The 15400-nt window shown below is 36.8% G+C and overlaps 1 protein-coding gene and 3 long non-coding RNA genes across 15 annotated transcripts in view; 3 read left to right on the forward strand and 1 right to left on the reverse strand.

The window, feature by feature from the left end:
* The window catches only part of LOC146754087 (uncharacterized), a 137636-nt gene that overhangs the window by 86624 nt on the left and 35612 nt on the right, over positions 1–15400 (reverse strand). The gene's annotated exons all lie outside the window — the stretch shown is intronic.
* Positions 383–14461, forward strand: LOC146754093 (putative COBW domain-containing protein 7). Of its 6 annotated transcripts, none has more exons than XM_085528459.1 (8): positions 383–638; positions 1505–1573; positions 1676–1741; positions 3679–3725; positions 4353–4439; positions 5487–5531; positions 6078–6134; positions 14267–14461. In XM_085528459.1, the coding sequence occupies exons 1-8, from the start codon at positions 564–566 to the stop codon at positions 14370–14372; spliced, it is 552 nt and encodes a 183-aa protein (XP_085384585.1). In that variant the 5' UTR covers positions 383–563; the 3' UTR covers positions 14373–14461. The 6 variants fall into 6 exon arrangements, with proteins under 6 accessions (XP_085384585.1, XP_085384584.1, XP_085384589.1 ...); XM_085528458.1 differs by lacking the exon at positions 6078–6134 and adding an exon at positions 12917–12973 and having other exon boundaries at positions 384–638; XM_085528463.1 differs by lacking the exons at positions 383–638; positions 1505–1573; positions 1676–1741; positions 3679–3725; positions 4353–4439 and adding an exon at positions 4467–4628.
* Positions 7034–10943, forward strand: LOC146754094 (uncharacterized). The gene is made up of 3 exons (XR_014939249.1): positions 7034–7476; positions 8341–8409; positions 8512–10943. It is a non-coding gene; the product is annotated as an uncharacterized LOC146754094 (long non-coding RNA).
* Positions 14480–15400, forward strand: part of LOC146754095 (uncharacterized) — a 69554-nt gene continuing 68633 nt past the window's right edge. The window contains exon 1 of one of the 2 annotated variants that reach the window (XR_014939230.1): positions 14480–14731. This is a non-coding gene — a long non-coding RNA (uncharacterized LOC146754095). The remainder of the gene's footprint in view (positions 14732–15400) is intronic. The other variant, XR_014939229.1, reaches the window with a different exon arrangement.

Raw genomic sequence — 15400 nt, forward strand, 5'->3', positions numbered from 1 at the left:
TGTCAGAAGTTACTTTTTTGTTTTATAAAGATGTAAGAGTGTAAAATGTAGATAGAAGTCCATGGCGACTTACTCTATGATGGTTAAAAGTTAGTAGGTCGTAGTACTAGCCTTGTTGTGAAGATGGGTCTCCTAAGTCTTTCTTGTAAGACACTGACAGCTGAGTTAGAACAAAGCGTTTCTAACCATAACAGACTCTCTTGGCCCAAGGACAGCTTGAATCCAACCAGAAATGACCATCCAATAGGTCACTCCTTGCTTTATCACTCATACGTCAGAATTTTTTTCCTAATCTAGAAAGGAAATCCGTAATGGTTCTGTACATTACTATAGTCAAATTAGATAACTGACAGTGGAATTCCAGCAGTTAAGCTGTGGCAGACTTCCTATCACAGATCATTTGAAAGATCAAACAAACATAATTAAACATAACTATTCTGAGATTAAAGCTGAATTAACAGTTGAAAATTACTTTGATAACAGCACTTTAGTTTTGGTCTGCAGTACTGAAGAGTTTGTGTAGATCTTGTTTGAGATAATGACACTGCATCCATCCAGTGCAAATGCAACATCTGCTTGTTTACAGCTGGCAGAAAAAATTCGAGAGTATGAAGACAACAGATGCACATCTCGACAAGGTAATTACAACAAGCACTGCTTCAGTCTCGCTGTTAGAAGATAGTTCAGGATAACTGCAACCATGGCATACTAATCATCTTATTTTTTCAGAAGGTTTCAGGTAGAGAATAGTATGTTTAAGATCTCTGGAATATTACACTGAATGCCATGTACTTTGATACAGGTAGATAGTAAATGTATATACTGAGTTCTGCTTTCAAATATGGTTTAAGAGTTCTGTTTTTGGAAACAGTGTTCTTGTACATTACTACAACAGACAAGTAATACTATTCTTTTCAATATTTGTCCTTATTGAGCAATTGAGATTTGAGAATTGAGCCCTATACTTACACCTGATTTTTTATCCCGTAGGTCGAAATGATGTCAGTGTTTGTAGATATTGGTGAGTTGCTGTTCACAACTTTGCATTAATTAAGGTGTTAGAGAGACACATTCTGTGAGTGCTTCCCTTCGTTTTTACACAGAAAATCAACAGATCAACCTGTAACAGTGAATTAGGTTTTCCTATAAATTTGATATAAATCCTATAATCGCACGTGTGCTAGAAGGTTAGGAATGTGAAATGCTTTGTTTTTCCAGATATGTAACCCAGCTTTTATTTATGTCAGGGTAGAATCTTCTCTCTTGCTCTGTGCAATAAAACAATCCTTGCATATTACAGTTTAAATTGCATTTTTATCTTGGTGATTGTGTTTTATTTAGAGAGAAAATACAGTATTTTGTCTGTTTTGTGGTTTTGATTTTTAATAAATAATTGAAGGGGAAAGGGTCTGGCCTGTCACTCCTTTAGAGTATAAGCAGTTGTGTGCTAAATGCTGCTTTTAAGCATCTATCTTGTCTGTCTTGTGTGTCTTTCCATTTACAGGACATAGTGACAGTAACACTTGAAGTCCTAGGAAATATTAAGGAAGAAAACCTTAATCTCTTTATACAGGTAAATATGAATACATCGCAGTCAAGAGCGAAATCATTGTGTCCTTTTGTAGAAAATCATCTTACGCTGTTCTGTTTGTGAAAACATTTTTCCTCTTTGTAGAATCTTCTGTGGGAAAAGAATGTGATAGATAGGACTGGATGTACCATGGATGTCATAAGACTGAAGGTTTGCCTGAAACTTCCAACCTCTTTGTTTTGTGCTTTCCCTCTTTTTAAATGGAAAGAAACTGCAGTGTATTGTCAGCCACATACAGGTCAAAGAGCAGACAAAAGAGAGAACATCAGTTTGTCATTGATCCATGTAGAGACACTTAAATACCTGCTGGCCAATGAGACCACTCAAGGTAGCTGACAGAGAAGCAAACCACAGTACTACTTGCTGTGTAGTGAAAGGGGAGACTTGCAGTCCCAAACATGAGTGGGACAGGATGAATGATCAGGACATAAGTGAAAGGAGGTGATGTTGTTTTCCCCTCCTTTGCTCTGAAAGGTCTCATCCAGATATTTCACCTAGATGGCTCCTTAGCTAGGGATGTAGTTACAGGTTTCTGTCCACGATTACAGTTATTGGCATAATAAACAGAAGTTTAATTGAGTGTAACAATGCAGCACAATGCTAGTGATGGTCCACCTAAAATTTTTTGATTACATCAGGCTGCAGTTTTAAAGATGTGATTTACACATAAGTGTATTCATCCCCGTGTCCGATTCATTGCATAGTTCTGAGGTGAACGTTGGTGATGCTTGAGGATATACTTTCATTTTCCTTAAACCACAAAGCTAAGTAAATGATAAAAAAGTCGATTGTCTGATTAGACAAGGTCTAAGGAAAACAATCAAATGTGCTGTGATTTGTTTCCTGAGAACATATGTGTGTCACAGGCAGCAAGGTAATTATTTCTACTTCACTGGAAGAAAGGTTTATTTCTTGACAAGTAGAACAACAGCAGCATAAAGCCAGCAGTGCTGATGCACTTCAAGCTGTCTGTTGTAGTCATTAGCTGTACTGCTGATTAGAAGTATGCTTCTGTTGTACTGAGCTTTGGGATCAAAGTAATATTTACATGATATTTTAGACAGTTTTCTAGTGATGAAAACTCTTTTAGTGCAACGTTTGGCATGTGAGTTAATGGACTTAGTTTTGAAAGTATTCCGTTGTTAATTCCATTGCTAGTCATTTCACCACCCAGATATTTGTTCTTTCTCTGCTATTGAGAGATTCTGTTTCAAGACAGTGTAAGTGTTAAGCATGAGAACTCAGTGGGAACAGACTCAGCATTTTTGCCTATTTTACATCACCTTGGACAGGTGATGAGGCTTTCATAGAGACATATATCATACATACAATCAAAGTGGCATGGTAGGAGATGACATTGAAATTTGCACAAATATTCCAGGTAACGGTCCAAATGAGAAGCTGAAGGCAGAGTATAGCAAAGTATAATTCTTAATTGTAAGAATGGTTGTTACAAGAGATGACTCTGTTGCATTGTTATTTTGATCAACCTCTGCATATTTGTCAGAGGTTTTTCCCTGCTCTGTGTACTTGTAAAGTTGTTTTGGTTTTTTTTCTCCATAAGTATTTTGTTTTTAAAGGTTTGTTTATATACTCTAACAGTTATTTTTCTGGTAAGGGACTCGTATCTATTCAAGGCAGATCTCATCGAGAGATAGTCCAAGGTGTCCATGAGCTGTATGATCTGGAAGAGACTGCAATAGAATGGAAAGAAGATGAAAAAAGAACCAATAGGTTCATTCCCAGGGTGAGAGAGTGAGGCAGACTACTACATTCTGTATCGGATTAACAGATGATGTAGTTGCCTGGAAGTAGAATAAAATGTCAGGTAACAGAGGCATCTAAGTAAAGTGTACTGAAAGAACAGACCTACAGAACAGTGAGGATTGGTAAGTGCAGAAATAGTTTTTCATTTCTAGCTTTTTCATTGATAGTTGGCCATAAAAACAGTTCCTTACAATGTAGTAACTTAAGCAGTATGAATGAAAATCATACATTGTGTAAAATGATTTTGGCATAGTTTAAATGCAAATTAATTTGAGCGTTTATTAAACATGCTCAATCCAGTTGTTTTAATTATTGTCTAGCACTTGACAGAGGAGAAGCCAGAAGGCCTTGTCAACGAAGCATCTCGGTATGGATATCAAAACCACTTTTTTAATCATAGTCAGTGACTGCACTGTGCGGAAGATCATTCAAAATTGATTCTTTTTCTTTTCTAAGGTTTTCCCCTCCCTTGCTTTTAAAAAAAGGTAGAAAACAAAAATTACTCTGTACTTCATTTGATCATTCTGCTTAGATAGGAATTTTCTAATAAGTAGGTTGATCTGAAAATAATGCCTCCTCTTTTTTTCCATGGAAACTACAACAGATAGAGTACAAATAACAGGTTGAAAGAAGCTCAACTTTCAGCTACAAAAACAGTTTCCAGTATAGTCTCCTCACCATTAGCTATACATTTTTGCTAGCAGTGAAAAAGCCTCAGCATGCTGTGCTTGTAAACATTTCAGTGGCCATGGCTTGTCTTTCATGTCACTGGCTGCTGCTACTTTTGTCTCCTGAAATGCACAAGCCACAAGTAACCTCAAGAAGCTAATACTGTAGTCATTCCATGATGTTTTAGTTGGCTGATGGTTTGGTTAATGTTTGCCTTCCTGTACTAACAATATAGTAATTTTACAGTGCTATGAGAGACACTGCTTCTGCCTTACAAAAAACTGCTTGTTCAAGGTGTTCCTTTTTTCTTTTTCCAAATGCACAGGCAGGTTGCATTAGCTGATCTTGTAATCGTCAGTAAAACAGATTTGGTGTCAAGGGAAGAATTGAATAAAGTCAGAACAACTGTCAGGTATGAAATTTCTGGTATAACCGTGACATTGTACATGCTCAAATGTTATTAGAAATTAGATCTCATGATTGTTCCAACAGATCGTGTAGTGAAAAAGAGCAGTGAGAAAGCAGTGAAAAAGAGTCTGCCCCTTTCTGGAGATGTTTCCAGTGCATTTCTGTGCTTCCACAGTCTTATCAGCTTGCCTAAGTAAGATTTGATGTTACCTGCTCAGAAGTGTAGAATTATAGAATAGAATCAAAGGATGCTCTTAAGTTGGAAGGAACCTTCAAGGACCATTGACTCCAACCTCTGGCTCTACTCAGGACCACCCAAAATTCCAATTCTATGTCTGAGAGCTTTCTCCAAATGTTCCTTGAACTCTGGCTGCTTGGGGCTGTTCCATGTCTACGGCCCTCTGGTGAAGAACCTTTTCCTAATACCCAACCTGACCCTCTTCTGGTGCAACTCCACACCGTTTCCTTGGCTAAATTAGGCCTAACTAATGCCTTATAATAGACCTTTGTCTTAAGTGCTCACATTCTTATACTATTGGGCAGCTGTTGCCATTTGTCTGAGTTAACTACAGGGGGCAGTGTCTGGTAGTACATACATGTTTATTAGCAAATATAAGGGGTATGGAAGATATCTGAATAATTGTCATGGATGTAAAAGAACAAACGGGCTGAATCAAAGCAGTGTTCAAAGGTGTGTTCCATCTTTCTCAGTACCCTGACAGACAAAATGGAATATTGAGAAATACTTTGCAACGTTATTTGTGGTTCAGACTCTTGAGAATTCTTAACCTTGCAGTTTGTACTGGGAGAAGAAAAATGCTATGTTCAGTAGTAGTATTTTATTGTTAGAAGTTGTGAATTTTGACCTTGGTTCGGCTATAAAATGTCACAAAAGCAAACTTTTTCTTGATGCCTCTTGGACTGTAAAACATTGAGTAACAGTGTGAGAGATGTCGTTATGTTTCTTGTATTGCTCTACATTGTTAAATTGTTCAATGGATATATTACAGTTGCATTTGCACCTCATTTTGCTTTTTTCTATTTGTTTTAGGTCAGTAAATGGACTTGTCGAAATTTTGGAGACACAAAGGTCGAGGTATTAGATTAACCTGTATTCCAACAAGTACCAAATCCTGTCCCACTGACATTATTTTTACCAAGCTTTCATTATGATCTGTTGGCTGTGCATGTGCATACCTACCTGTACTGTGTTTTAATGTGTGCTTGTGTTCAAAGAGGTACAGAACGATTGTTCCCATCAGAGAATTAGATAACACTTAGGCATCCAATACAAATCACATCTTTCAGAAAACAGATTCTTGTGTGTTTTTGTTTGTTTGTTTGTTTGTTTGTTTAGTATTAATTTATTCTTTAACTGTATTCACTAAAATTCTCTTTTTATGCTCCCATATTACTGTACAGCTGAAAGCTGCTTTACTCCACGGTAGATAGCACTGACTGCTGACATCTGAAAATAGGGCTAGCTTCTGGTGCTTTGCATTGGAATAAGAGATCAGGAAAAAAAAACAACAAACATGAACAATTATTTATATGTTTAAAAATGAGTAATCGAAGCTTCAGTACACATAATTGTTACATGCAGTGAAAATACAAAGCTTTCTTTCTCTCCCTATCTGTGCAGAGTTGATCTTTCCAATGTGCTGGACCTGCATGCTTTAGACAGTCTATCTGGAATCAGGTATGGCAATAATTTCACTTTTATTAAAAGGAATGCTCATTGCATAGATACACGCATGAAGTAGGTACATTTACATTTAGGCAGAGTCTGCATCTGAATTTCTGTTCCATGTTCTAGTTCAGACACTTGTTTACAATTCTCAGTAAGAGTAAGAAGTAATAGAAAGAGGATGTTTTTCCACTTGAGATACATGCAGCAAAAGATTGTAGGGTTTGTAAAATGAAATGAGAGCCAAAGCACCCATGATTGTTTGGCGTTTTCCCCTCGTTTCCCTTGCTGAGGCTTTCAGTTGTCCATTAGTACTACTACTAATCGATAAGATCTCAGTGCTTTTTTCTGGTTCTCTTAAAACTCAGAGGATTTAATTTTTTTCTTGCTTTACATTGTGATGAACTGGAGACCTTAGTTTTCACAGGAAACTCTGAGTTCCACAACAACCTAAGCCTTGGAAATGTTGTTCAGCGTGTTCCTGGATCCGTTATGTCCTCTGGTTCTTTTATGACTAAGAGGCTCAGCTTTAAATTAGCAAACACTGCACAGTGTGCAGTGGGAATTAGCTTTGGGAATGAGTTAAGTAGAAAGTGGTGTATAGTATTTCACTTCATTTTGTACTGCACATTTTACTCTTAGAAGCAATGGCTTTGTTCATTTTTTACTTCCTAACATAGTTTCAAAAAGTGATGCCCAACAAATCATCCCACAGATGTCAGAAGTTACTGTTTTGTTTTATAAAGATGTAAGAGTGTAAAATGTAGATAGAAGTCCATGGCGACTTACTCTATGATGGTTAAAAGTTAGTAGGTCGTACTACTAGCCTTGTTGTGAAGATGGGTCTCCTAAGTCTTTCTTGTAAGACACTGACAGCTGAGTTAGAACAAAGCGTTTCTAACCGTAACAGACTCTCTTGGCCCAAGGACAGCTTTAATCCAACCAGAAATGACCATCCAATAGGTCACTCCTTGCTTTATCACTCATACGTCAGAATTTTTTTCCTAATCTAGAAAGGAAATCCGTAATGGTTCTGTACATTACTATAGTCAAATTAGAGAATTGACAGTGGAATTCCAGCAGTTAAGCTATGGCAGACTTCCTATCACAGATCATTTGAAAGATCAAACAAACATAATTAAACATAACTATTCTGAGATTAAAGCTGAATTAACAGTTGAAAATTACTTTGATAACAGCACTTTAGTTTTGGTCTGCAGTACTGAAGAGTTTGTGTAGATCTTGTTTGAGATAATGACACTGCATCCATCCAGTGCAAATGCAACATCTGCTTGTTTACAGCTGGCAGAAAAAATTCGAGAGTATGAAGACAACAGATGCACATCTCGACAAGGTAATTACAACAAGCACTGCTTCAGTCTCGCTGTTAGAAGATAGTTCAGGATAACTGCAACCATGGCATACTAATCATCTTATTTTTTCAGAAGGTTTCAGGTAGAGAATAGTATGTTTAAGATCTCTGGAATATTACACTGAATGCCATGTACTTTGATACAGATAGATAGTAAATGTATATACTGAGTTCTGCTTTCAAATATGGCTTAAGAGTTCTGTTGTTGGAAACAGTGTTCTTGTACATTACTACAACAGACAAGTAATACTATTCTTTTCAATATTTGTCCTTATTGAGCAATTGAGATTTGAGAATTGAGCCCTATACGTACACCTGATATTTATCCCGTAGGTCGAAATGATGTCAGTGTTTGTAGATATTGGGGAGTTGCTGTTCACAACTTTGCATTAATTAAGGTGTTAGAGATACACATTCTGTGAGTGCTTCCCTTTGTTTTTACACAGAAAATCAACAGATCAACCTGTAACAGTGAATTAGGTTTTCCTATAAATTTGATATAAATCCTATAATCACACGTGTGCTAGAAGGTTAGGAATGTGAAATGCTTTGTTTTTCCAGATATGTAACCCAGCTTTTATTTATGTCAGGGTAGAATCTTGTCTCTTGCTCTGTGCAATAAAACAATCCTTGCATATTACAGTTTAAATTGCATTTTTATCTTGGTGATTGTGTTTTATTTAGAGAGAAAATACAGTATTTTGTCTGTTTTGTGGTTTTGATTTTTAATAAATAATTGAAGGGGAAAGGGTCTGGCCTGTCACTCCTTTAGAGTATAAGCAGTTGTGTGCTAAATGCTGCTTTTAGCATCTATCTTGTCTGTCTTGTGTGTCTTTCCATTTACAGGACATATTGACAGTAACAGTTGAAGTCCTAGGAAATATTAAGGAAGAAAACCTTAATCTCTTTATATAGGTAAATATGAATACATCGCAGTCAAGTGCGAAATCACTGTGTCCTTTTGTAGAAAATCATCTTACGCTGTTCTGTTTGTGAAAACATTTTTCCTCTTTGTAGAATCTTCTGTGGGAAAAGAATATGAAAGATAGGACTGGATGTACCATGGATGTCATAAGACTGAAGGTTTGCCTGAAACTTCCAACCTCTTTGTTTTGTGCTTTCCCTCTTTTTAAATGGAAAGAAACTGCAGTGTATTGTCAGCCTCATACAGGTCAAAGAGCAGACAAAAGAGAGAACATCAGTTTGTCATTGATCCATGTAGAGACACTTAAATACCTGCCGGCCAATGAGACCACTCAAGGTAGCTGACAGAGAAGCAAACCACAGTACTACTTGCTGTGTAGTGAAAGGGGAGACTTGCAGTCCCAAACATGAGTGGGACAGGATGAATGATCAGGACATCAGTGAAAGGAGGTGATGTTGTTTTCCCCTCCTTTGCTCTGAAAGGTCTCATCCATTTCACCTAGATGGCTCCTTAGCTAGGGATGTAGTTACAAGTTTCTGTCCATGATTACAGTTGTTGGCATAATAAACAGAAGTTTAATTGAGTGTAACAATGCAGCACAATGCTAGTTATGGTCCACCTAAAATTTTTTGATTACATCAGGCTGCAGTTTTAAAGATGTGATTTACACATAAGTGTATTCATCCCCGTGTACGATTCATTGCATAGTTCTGAGGTGAACGTTGGTGATGCTTGAGGATATACTTTCATTTTCCTTAAACCACAAAGCTAAGTAAATGATAAAAAAGTCGATTGTATGATTAGACAAGGTCTAAGGAAAACAATCAAATGTGCTGTGATTTGTTTCCTGAGAACATATGTGTGTCACAGGCAGCAAGGTAATTATTTCTACTTCACTGGAAGAAAGGTTTATTTCTTGACAAGTAGAACAACAGCAGCATAAAGCCAGCAGTGCTGATGGACTTCAAGCTGTCTGTTGTACTCATTAGCTGTACTGCTGATTAGAAGTATGCTTCTGTTGTACTGAGCTTTGGGATCCGAGTAATATTTACATTCTATTTTAGACAGTTTTCTAGTGATGAAAACTCTTTTAGTGCAACGTTTGGCATGTGAGTTGATGGACTTAGTTTTGAAAGTATTCCATTGTTAATTCCATTGCTAGTCATTTCACCACACAGATATTTGTTCTTTCTCTGCTATTGAGAGATTCTGTTTCAAGACAGTGTAAGTGTTAAGCATGAGAACTCAGTGGGAACAGACTCAGCATTTTTGCCTATTTTACATCACCTTGGACAGGTGATGAGGCTTTCATAGAGACATATATCATACATACAATCAAAGTGGCATGGTAGGAGATGACATTGAAATTAGCACAAATATTCCAGGTTACCGTCCAAATGAGAAGCTGAAGGCAGAGTATAGCGAAGTATAATTCTTAATTGTAAGAATGGTTGTTACAAGAGATGACTCTGTTGCATTGTTATTTTGATCAACCTCTGCATATTTGTCAGAGGTTTTTCCCTGCTCTGTGTACTTGTAAAGTTGTTTTGTTTTTTTTTCTCCATAAGTATTTTGTTTTTAAAGGTTTGTTTATATACTCTAACAGTTATTTTTCTGGTAAGGGACTCGTATCTATTCAAGGCAAATCTCATCAAGAGATAGTCCAAGGTGTCCATGAGCTGTATGATCTGGAAGAGACTGCAATAGAATGGAAAGAAGATGAAAAAAGAACCAATAGGTTCATTCCCAGGGTGAGAGAGTGAGGCAGACTACTACATACTGGATTGGGTTAACAGATGATTTAGTTGCCTGGAAGTAGAATAAAATGTCAGGTAACGGAGGCATCTAAGTAAAGTGTACTGAAAGAACAGACCTACAGAACAGTGAGGATTGGTAAGTGCAGAAATAGTTTTTCATTTCTAGCTTTTTCATTGATAGTTGGCCATAAAAATAGTTCCTTACAATGTAGTCACTTAAGCGGTATGAATGAAAATCATACATTGTGTAAAATGATTTTGGCATAGTTTAAATGCAAATTAATTTGAGCATTTTTTAAACATGCTTAATCCATCTGTTTTAATTATTGTCTAGCACTTGAGACAGGAGAAGCCAGAAGGCCTTGTCAACGAAGCATCTCGGTATGGATATCAAAACCACTTTTTTAATCATAGTCAGTGACTGCACTGTGCGGAAGATCATTCAAAATTGATTCTTTTTCTTTTCTAAGGTTTTCCCCTCCCTTGCTTTTAAACAAAGGTAGAAAACAAAACTTACTCTGTACTTCATTTGATCATTCTGCTTAGATATGAATTTTCTAACAAGTGGGTTGATCTGAAAATAATGCCTCCTCTTTTTTTCCATGGAAACTACAACAGATGGAGTACAAATAACAGGTTGAAAGAAGCTCAACTTTCAGCTACAAAAACAGTTTTCAGTATAGTCTCCTCACCATTAGCTATACATTTTTGCTAGCAGTGAAAAAGCCTCAGCATGCTGTGCTTGTAAACATTTCAATGGCCATGGCTTGTCTTTCATGTCACTGGCTGCTGCTACTTTTGTCTCCTGAAATGCACAAGCCACAAGTCACCTCAAGAAGCTAATATTGTAGTCAATCCATGATGTTTTAGTTGGCTGATGGTTTGGTTAATGTTTGCCTTCCTGTACTAACAATCTAGTAATTTTACAGTGCTATGAGAGACATACTGCTTCTGCCTTACAAAAAACTGCTTGTTCAAGGTATTCCTTTTTTCTTTTTCCAAATGCATAGGCAGGTTGCATTAGCTGATCTTGTATTCGAAAATAAAATGGATTTGATGTCAAGGGAAGAATTGAATAAAGTCAGAACAACTGTCAGGTATGAAATTTCTGGTATAACCATGACATTGTACATGCTCAAATGTTATTAGAAATTAGATCTCATGATTGTTCCAACAGATCGTGTAGTGAAAAAGAGCAGTGAGAAAGCAGTGAAAAAGAGTCTGCCCCTTTCTGGAGATGTTTCCAGTGCATTTCTGTGCTTCCACAGTCTTATCAGCTTGCCTAAGTAAGATTTGATGTTACCTGCTCAGAAGTGTAGAATTATAGAATAGAATCAAAGGATGCTCTTAAGTTGGAAGGAACCTTCAAGGACCATTGACTCCAAACTCTGGCTCTACTCAGGACCACCCAAAATTCCAGTTCTATGTCTGAGAGCTTTCTCCAAATGTTCCTTGAACTCTGGCTGCTTGGGGCTGTTCCATGTCTACCGCCCTCTGGTGAAGAACCTTTTCCTAATACCCAACCTGACCCTCTTCTGGTGCAACTCCACACCGTTTCCTTGGCTAAATTAGGCCTAACAAATGCCTTATAATAGACCTTTGTCTTAAGTGCTCACATTCTTATACTATTGGGCAGCTGTTGCCATTTGTCTGAGTTAACTACGGGGGGCAATGTCTGCTAGTCCATACATGTTTATTAGCAAATATAAAGGGGTATGGAAGATATCTGAATAACTGTCATGGATGTAAAAGAACAAATGGGCTGAATCAAAGCAGTGTTCAATGGTGTGTTCCATCTTTCTCAGTACCCTGACAGACAAAAAGGAATATTGAGAAATACTTTGCAACGTTATTTGTGGTTCAGACTCTTGAGAATTCTTAACCTTGCAGCTTGTACTGGGAGAAGAAAAATGCTCTGTTCAGTAGTAATATTTTATTGTCAGAAGTTGTGAATTTTGACCTTGGTTCGGCTATAAAATGTCACAAAAGCAAACTTTTTCTTGATGCCTCTTGGACTGTAAAACATTGAGTAACAGTGTGAGAGATGTCGTTATGTTTCTTGTATTGCTCTACATTGTTAAATTGTTCAATGGATATATTACAGTTGCGTTTGCACCTCATTTTGCTTTTTTCTATTTGTTTTAGGTCAATAAATGGACTTGTTGAAATTTTGGAGACACAAAGGTCGAGGTATTAGATTAACCTGTATTACAGCAAGCACCAAATCCTGTCCCACTGACATTATTTTTACAAATCTTTCATTATGATCTGTTGGCTGTGCACATGCATACCTGCCTGTACTGTGTTTTAATGTGTGCTTGTGTTCGAAGAGGTACAGAACGATTGTTCCCATCAGAGAATTAGATAACACTTAGGCATCCAATTCAAATCACATCTTTTAGAAAACAGATTCTTGTGTGGGTTTTTTTGTTTGTTTGTTTGTTTGTTTGTTTAGTCTTAATTTATTTTTTAACTGTATTCACTAAAATTCTCTTTTTATGCTCCCATATTACTGTACAGCTGAAAGCTGCTTTACTCCATGGTAGGTAGCACTGACTGCTGACATCTGAAAATAGGGCTAGCTTCTGGTGCTTTGCATTAGAATAAGAGATCAGGAAAAAAAAACAACAGACATGAACAATTATTTATATGTTTAAAAATGAGTAATCGAAGCTTCATTACACATAATTCTTACATGCAGTGAAAATACAAACCTTTCTTTCTCTCCCTATCTGTGCAGAGTTGATCTTTCCAATGTGCCGGACCTGCATGGTTTTGACAGTCTATCTGGAATCAGGTATGGCAATAATTTCACTTTTATTAAAAGTAATGCTCATTGCATAGATAGACGCATGAAGTAGGTACATTTACATTTAGGCAGAGTCTGCATCTGAATTTCTGTTCCATGTTCTAGTTCAGACACTTGTTTACAATTCTCAGTAAGAGTAAGAAGTAATAGAAAGAGGATGTTTTTCCACTTGAGATACATGCAGCAAAAGATTGTAGGGTTTGTAAAATGAAATGAGAGCCAAAGCGCCCATGATTGTTTGCGTTTTCCCCCCGTTTCCCTTGTTGAGGCTTTAAGTTGTCCATTAGTACTACTAGTAATCGATAAGATCTCAGTGCTTTTTTCTGGTTCTCTTAAAACTCAGAGGATTTAATTTTTTTCTTGCTTTACATTGTGATGAACTGGAGACCTTAGTTGTCTCAGGAAACTCTGAGTTCCACAACAACCTAAGCCTTGGAAATGTTGTTCAGCGTGTTCCTGGATCCGTTATGTCCTCTGGTTCTTTTATGACTAAGAGGCTCAGCGTTAAATTAGGAAGCACTGCACAGTGTGCAGTGGGAATTAGCTTTGGGAATGAGTTAAGTAGAAAGTGGTGTATAGTATTTCACTTCATTTTATACTGCACATTTTACTCTTAGAAGCAATGGCTTTGTTCATTTTTTACTTCCTAACATAGTTTCAAAAAGTGGTGCCCAACAAATCATCCCACAGATGTCAGAAGTTACTTTTTTGTTTTATAAAGATGTAAGAGTGTAAAATGTAGATAGAAGTCCATGGCGACTTACTCTGTGATGGTTAAAAGTTAATAGGAGGGTCGTACTACTAGCCTTGTTGTGAAGATGGGTCTCCTAAGTCTTTCTTGTAAGACACTGACAGCTGAGTTAGAACAAAGCGTTTCTAACCATAACTGACTCTCTTGGCCCAAGGACAGCTTTAATCCAACCAGAAATGACCATCCAATAGGTCACTCCTTGCTTTATCACTCATAGGTCAGAATTTTTTTCCTAATCTAGAAAGGAAATCCGTAATTGTTCTGTACATTACTATAGTCAAGTTAGATAATTGACAGTGGAATTCCAGCAGTTAAGCTGTGGCAGACTTCCTATCACAGATCATTTGAAAGATCAAACAAACATAATTAAACATAACTATTCTGAGATTAAAGCTGAATTAACAGTTGAAAATTACTTTGATAACAGCACTTTAGTTTTGGTCTGCAGTACTGAAGAGTTTGTGTAGATCTTGTTTGAGATAATGACATTGCATCCATCCAGTGCAAATGCAACATCTGCTTGTTTACAGCTTGCAGAAAAAATTGGAGAGTATGAAGACAACAGATGCACATCTCGACAAGGTAATTATAACAAGCACTGCTTCAGTCTCGCTGTTAGAAGATAGTTCAGGATAACTGCAGCCATGGCATACTAATCATCTTATTTTTTCAGAAGGTTTCAGGTAGAGAATAGTATGTTTAAGATCTCTGCAATATTACCCTGAATGCCATGTACTTTGATACAGATAGATAGTAAATGTATATACTGAGTTCTGCTTTCAAATATGGCTTAAGAGTAATTCACAACATCCTTCTCTCCACATTGGGAAGATATAAATTTGATTGGTGAACTTTTCTATGAATGAAGAATTGGATGTAGGATTGGGTCCAGAGACAGCTTGTCAGTGGCTCAATTTCTGGATGGAGTTTGGTGATGATTGGTGCCCGCTCTACAAAACTGACAGAACAACACCGTTTTTATCAGGACACACTCTGTAAGATTTACTTTTTCTTTAATTATTTATTTTTTAATTTTTTTCCTTTGCCAAAGAAAAGTGGGAGTGGCATCAGCTTTTCCATAGCACAGGATCAGCTTAAGTCAAGGTCTCTTCTCTTTTCTCTTCTTTTCTCTTTTCTCTTCTTTTCTCTTCTTTTCTCTTCTTTTCTCTTCTCTTTTCTTTTCTTTTCTTTTCTTTTCTTTTCTTTTCTTTTCTTTTCTTTTCTTTTCTTTTCTTTTCTCTTCTCTTCTCTTCTCTTCTCTTCTCTTCTCTTCTCTTCTCTTCTCTCTCTCTTCTCTTCTCTTCTCTTCTCTTTTCTTTTCTTTTCTTTTCTTTTCTTTTCTTTTCTTTTCTTTTCTTTTCTTTTCTTTTCTTTTCTTTTCTTTTCTTTTCTTTTCTTTTCTTTTCTTTTCTTTTCTTTTCTTTTCTTTTCTTCTTCTTTCCTTTCCTTTATTTTCCTTTTCTCTTCCTTCTCTTCCCTTCTCTTCTCTTCTCTTCTCTTCTCTTCTCTTCTCTTCTTTCTCTTCTCTTCTCTTCTCTTCTCTTCTCTTCTCTTCTCTTCTCTTCTCTTCTCTTCTCTTCTCTTCTCTTCTCTTCTCTTCTCTTCTCTTCTCTTCTCTTCTCTTCTCTTCTCTTCTCTTCTCTTCTCTTCTCTTCTCTTCTCTC

The sequence above is a fragment of the Coturnix japonica genome, chromosome Z (assembly GCF_054131305.1).
Source record: "Coturnix japonica strain WE chromosome Z, WE-NBRP24, whole genome shotgun sequence".
NCBI lineage: Eukaryota > Metazoa > Chordata > Aves > Galliformes > Phasianidae > Coturnix > Coturnix japonica.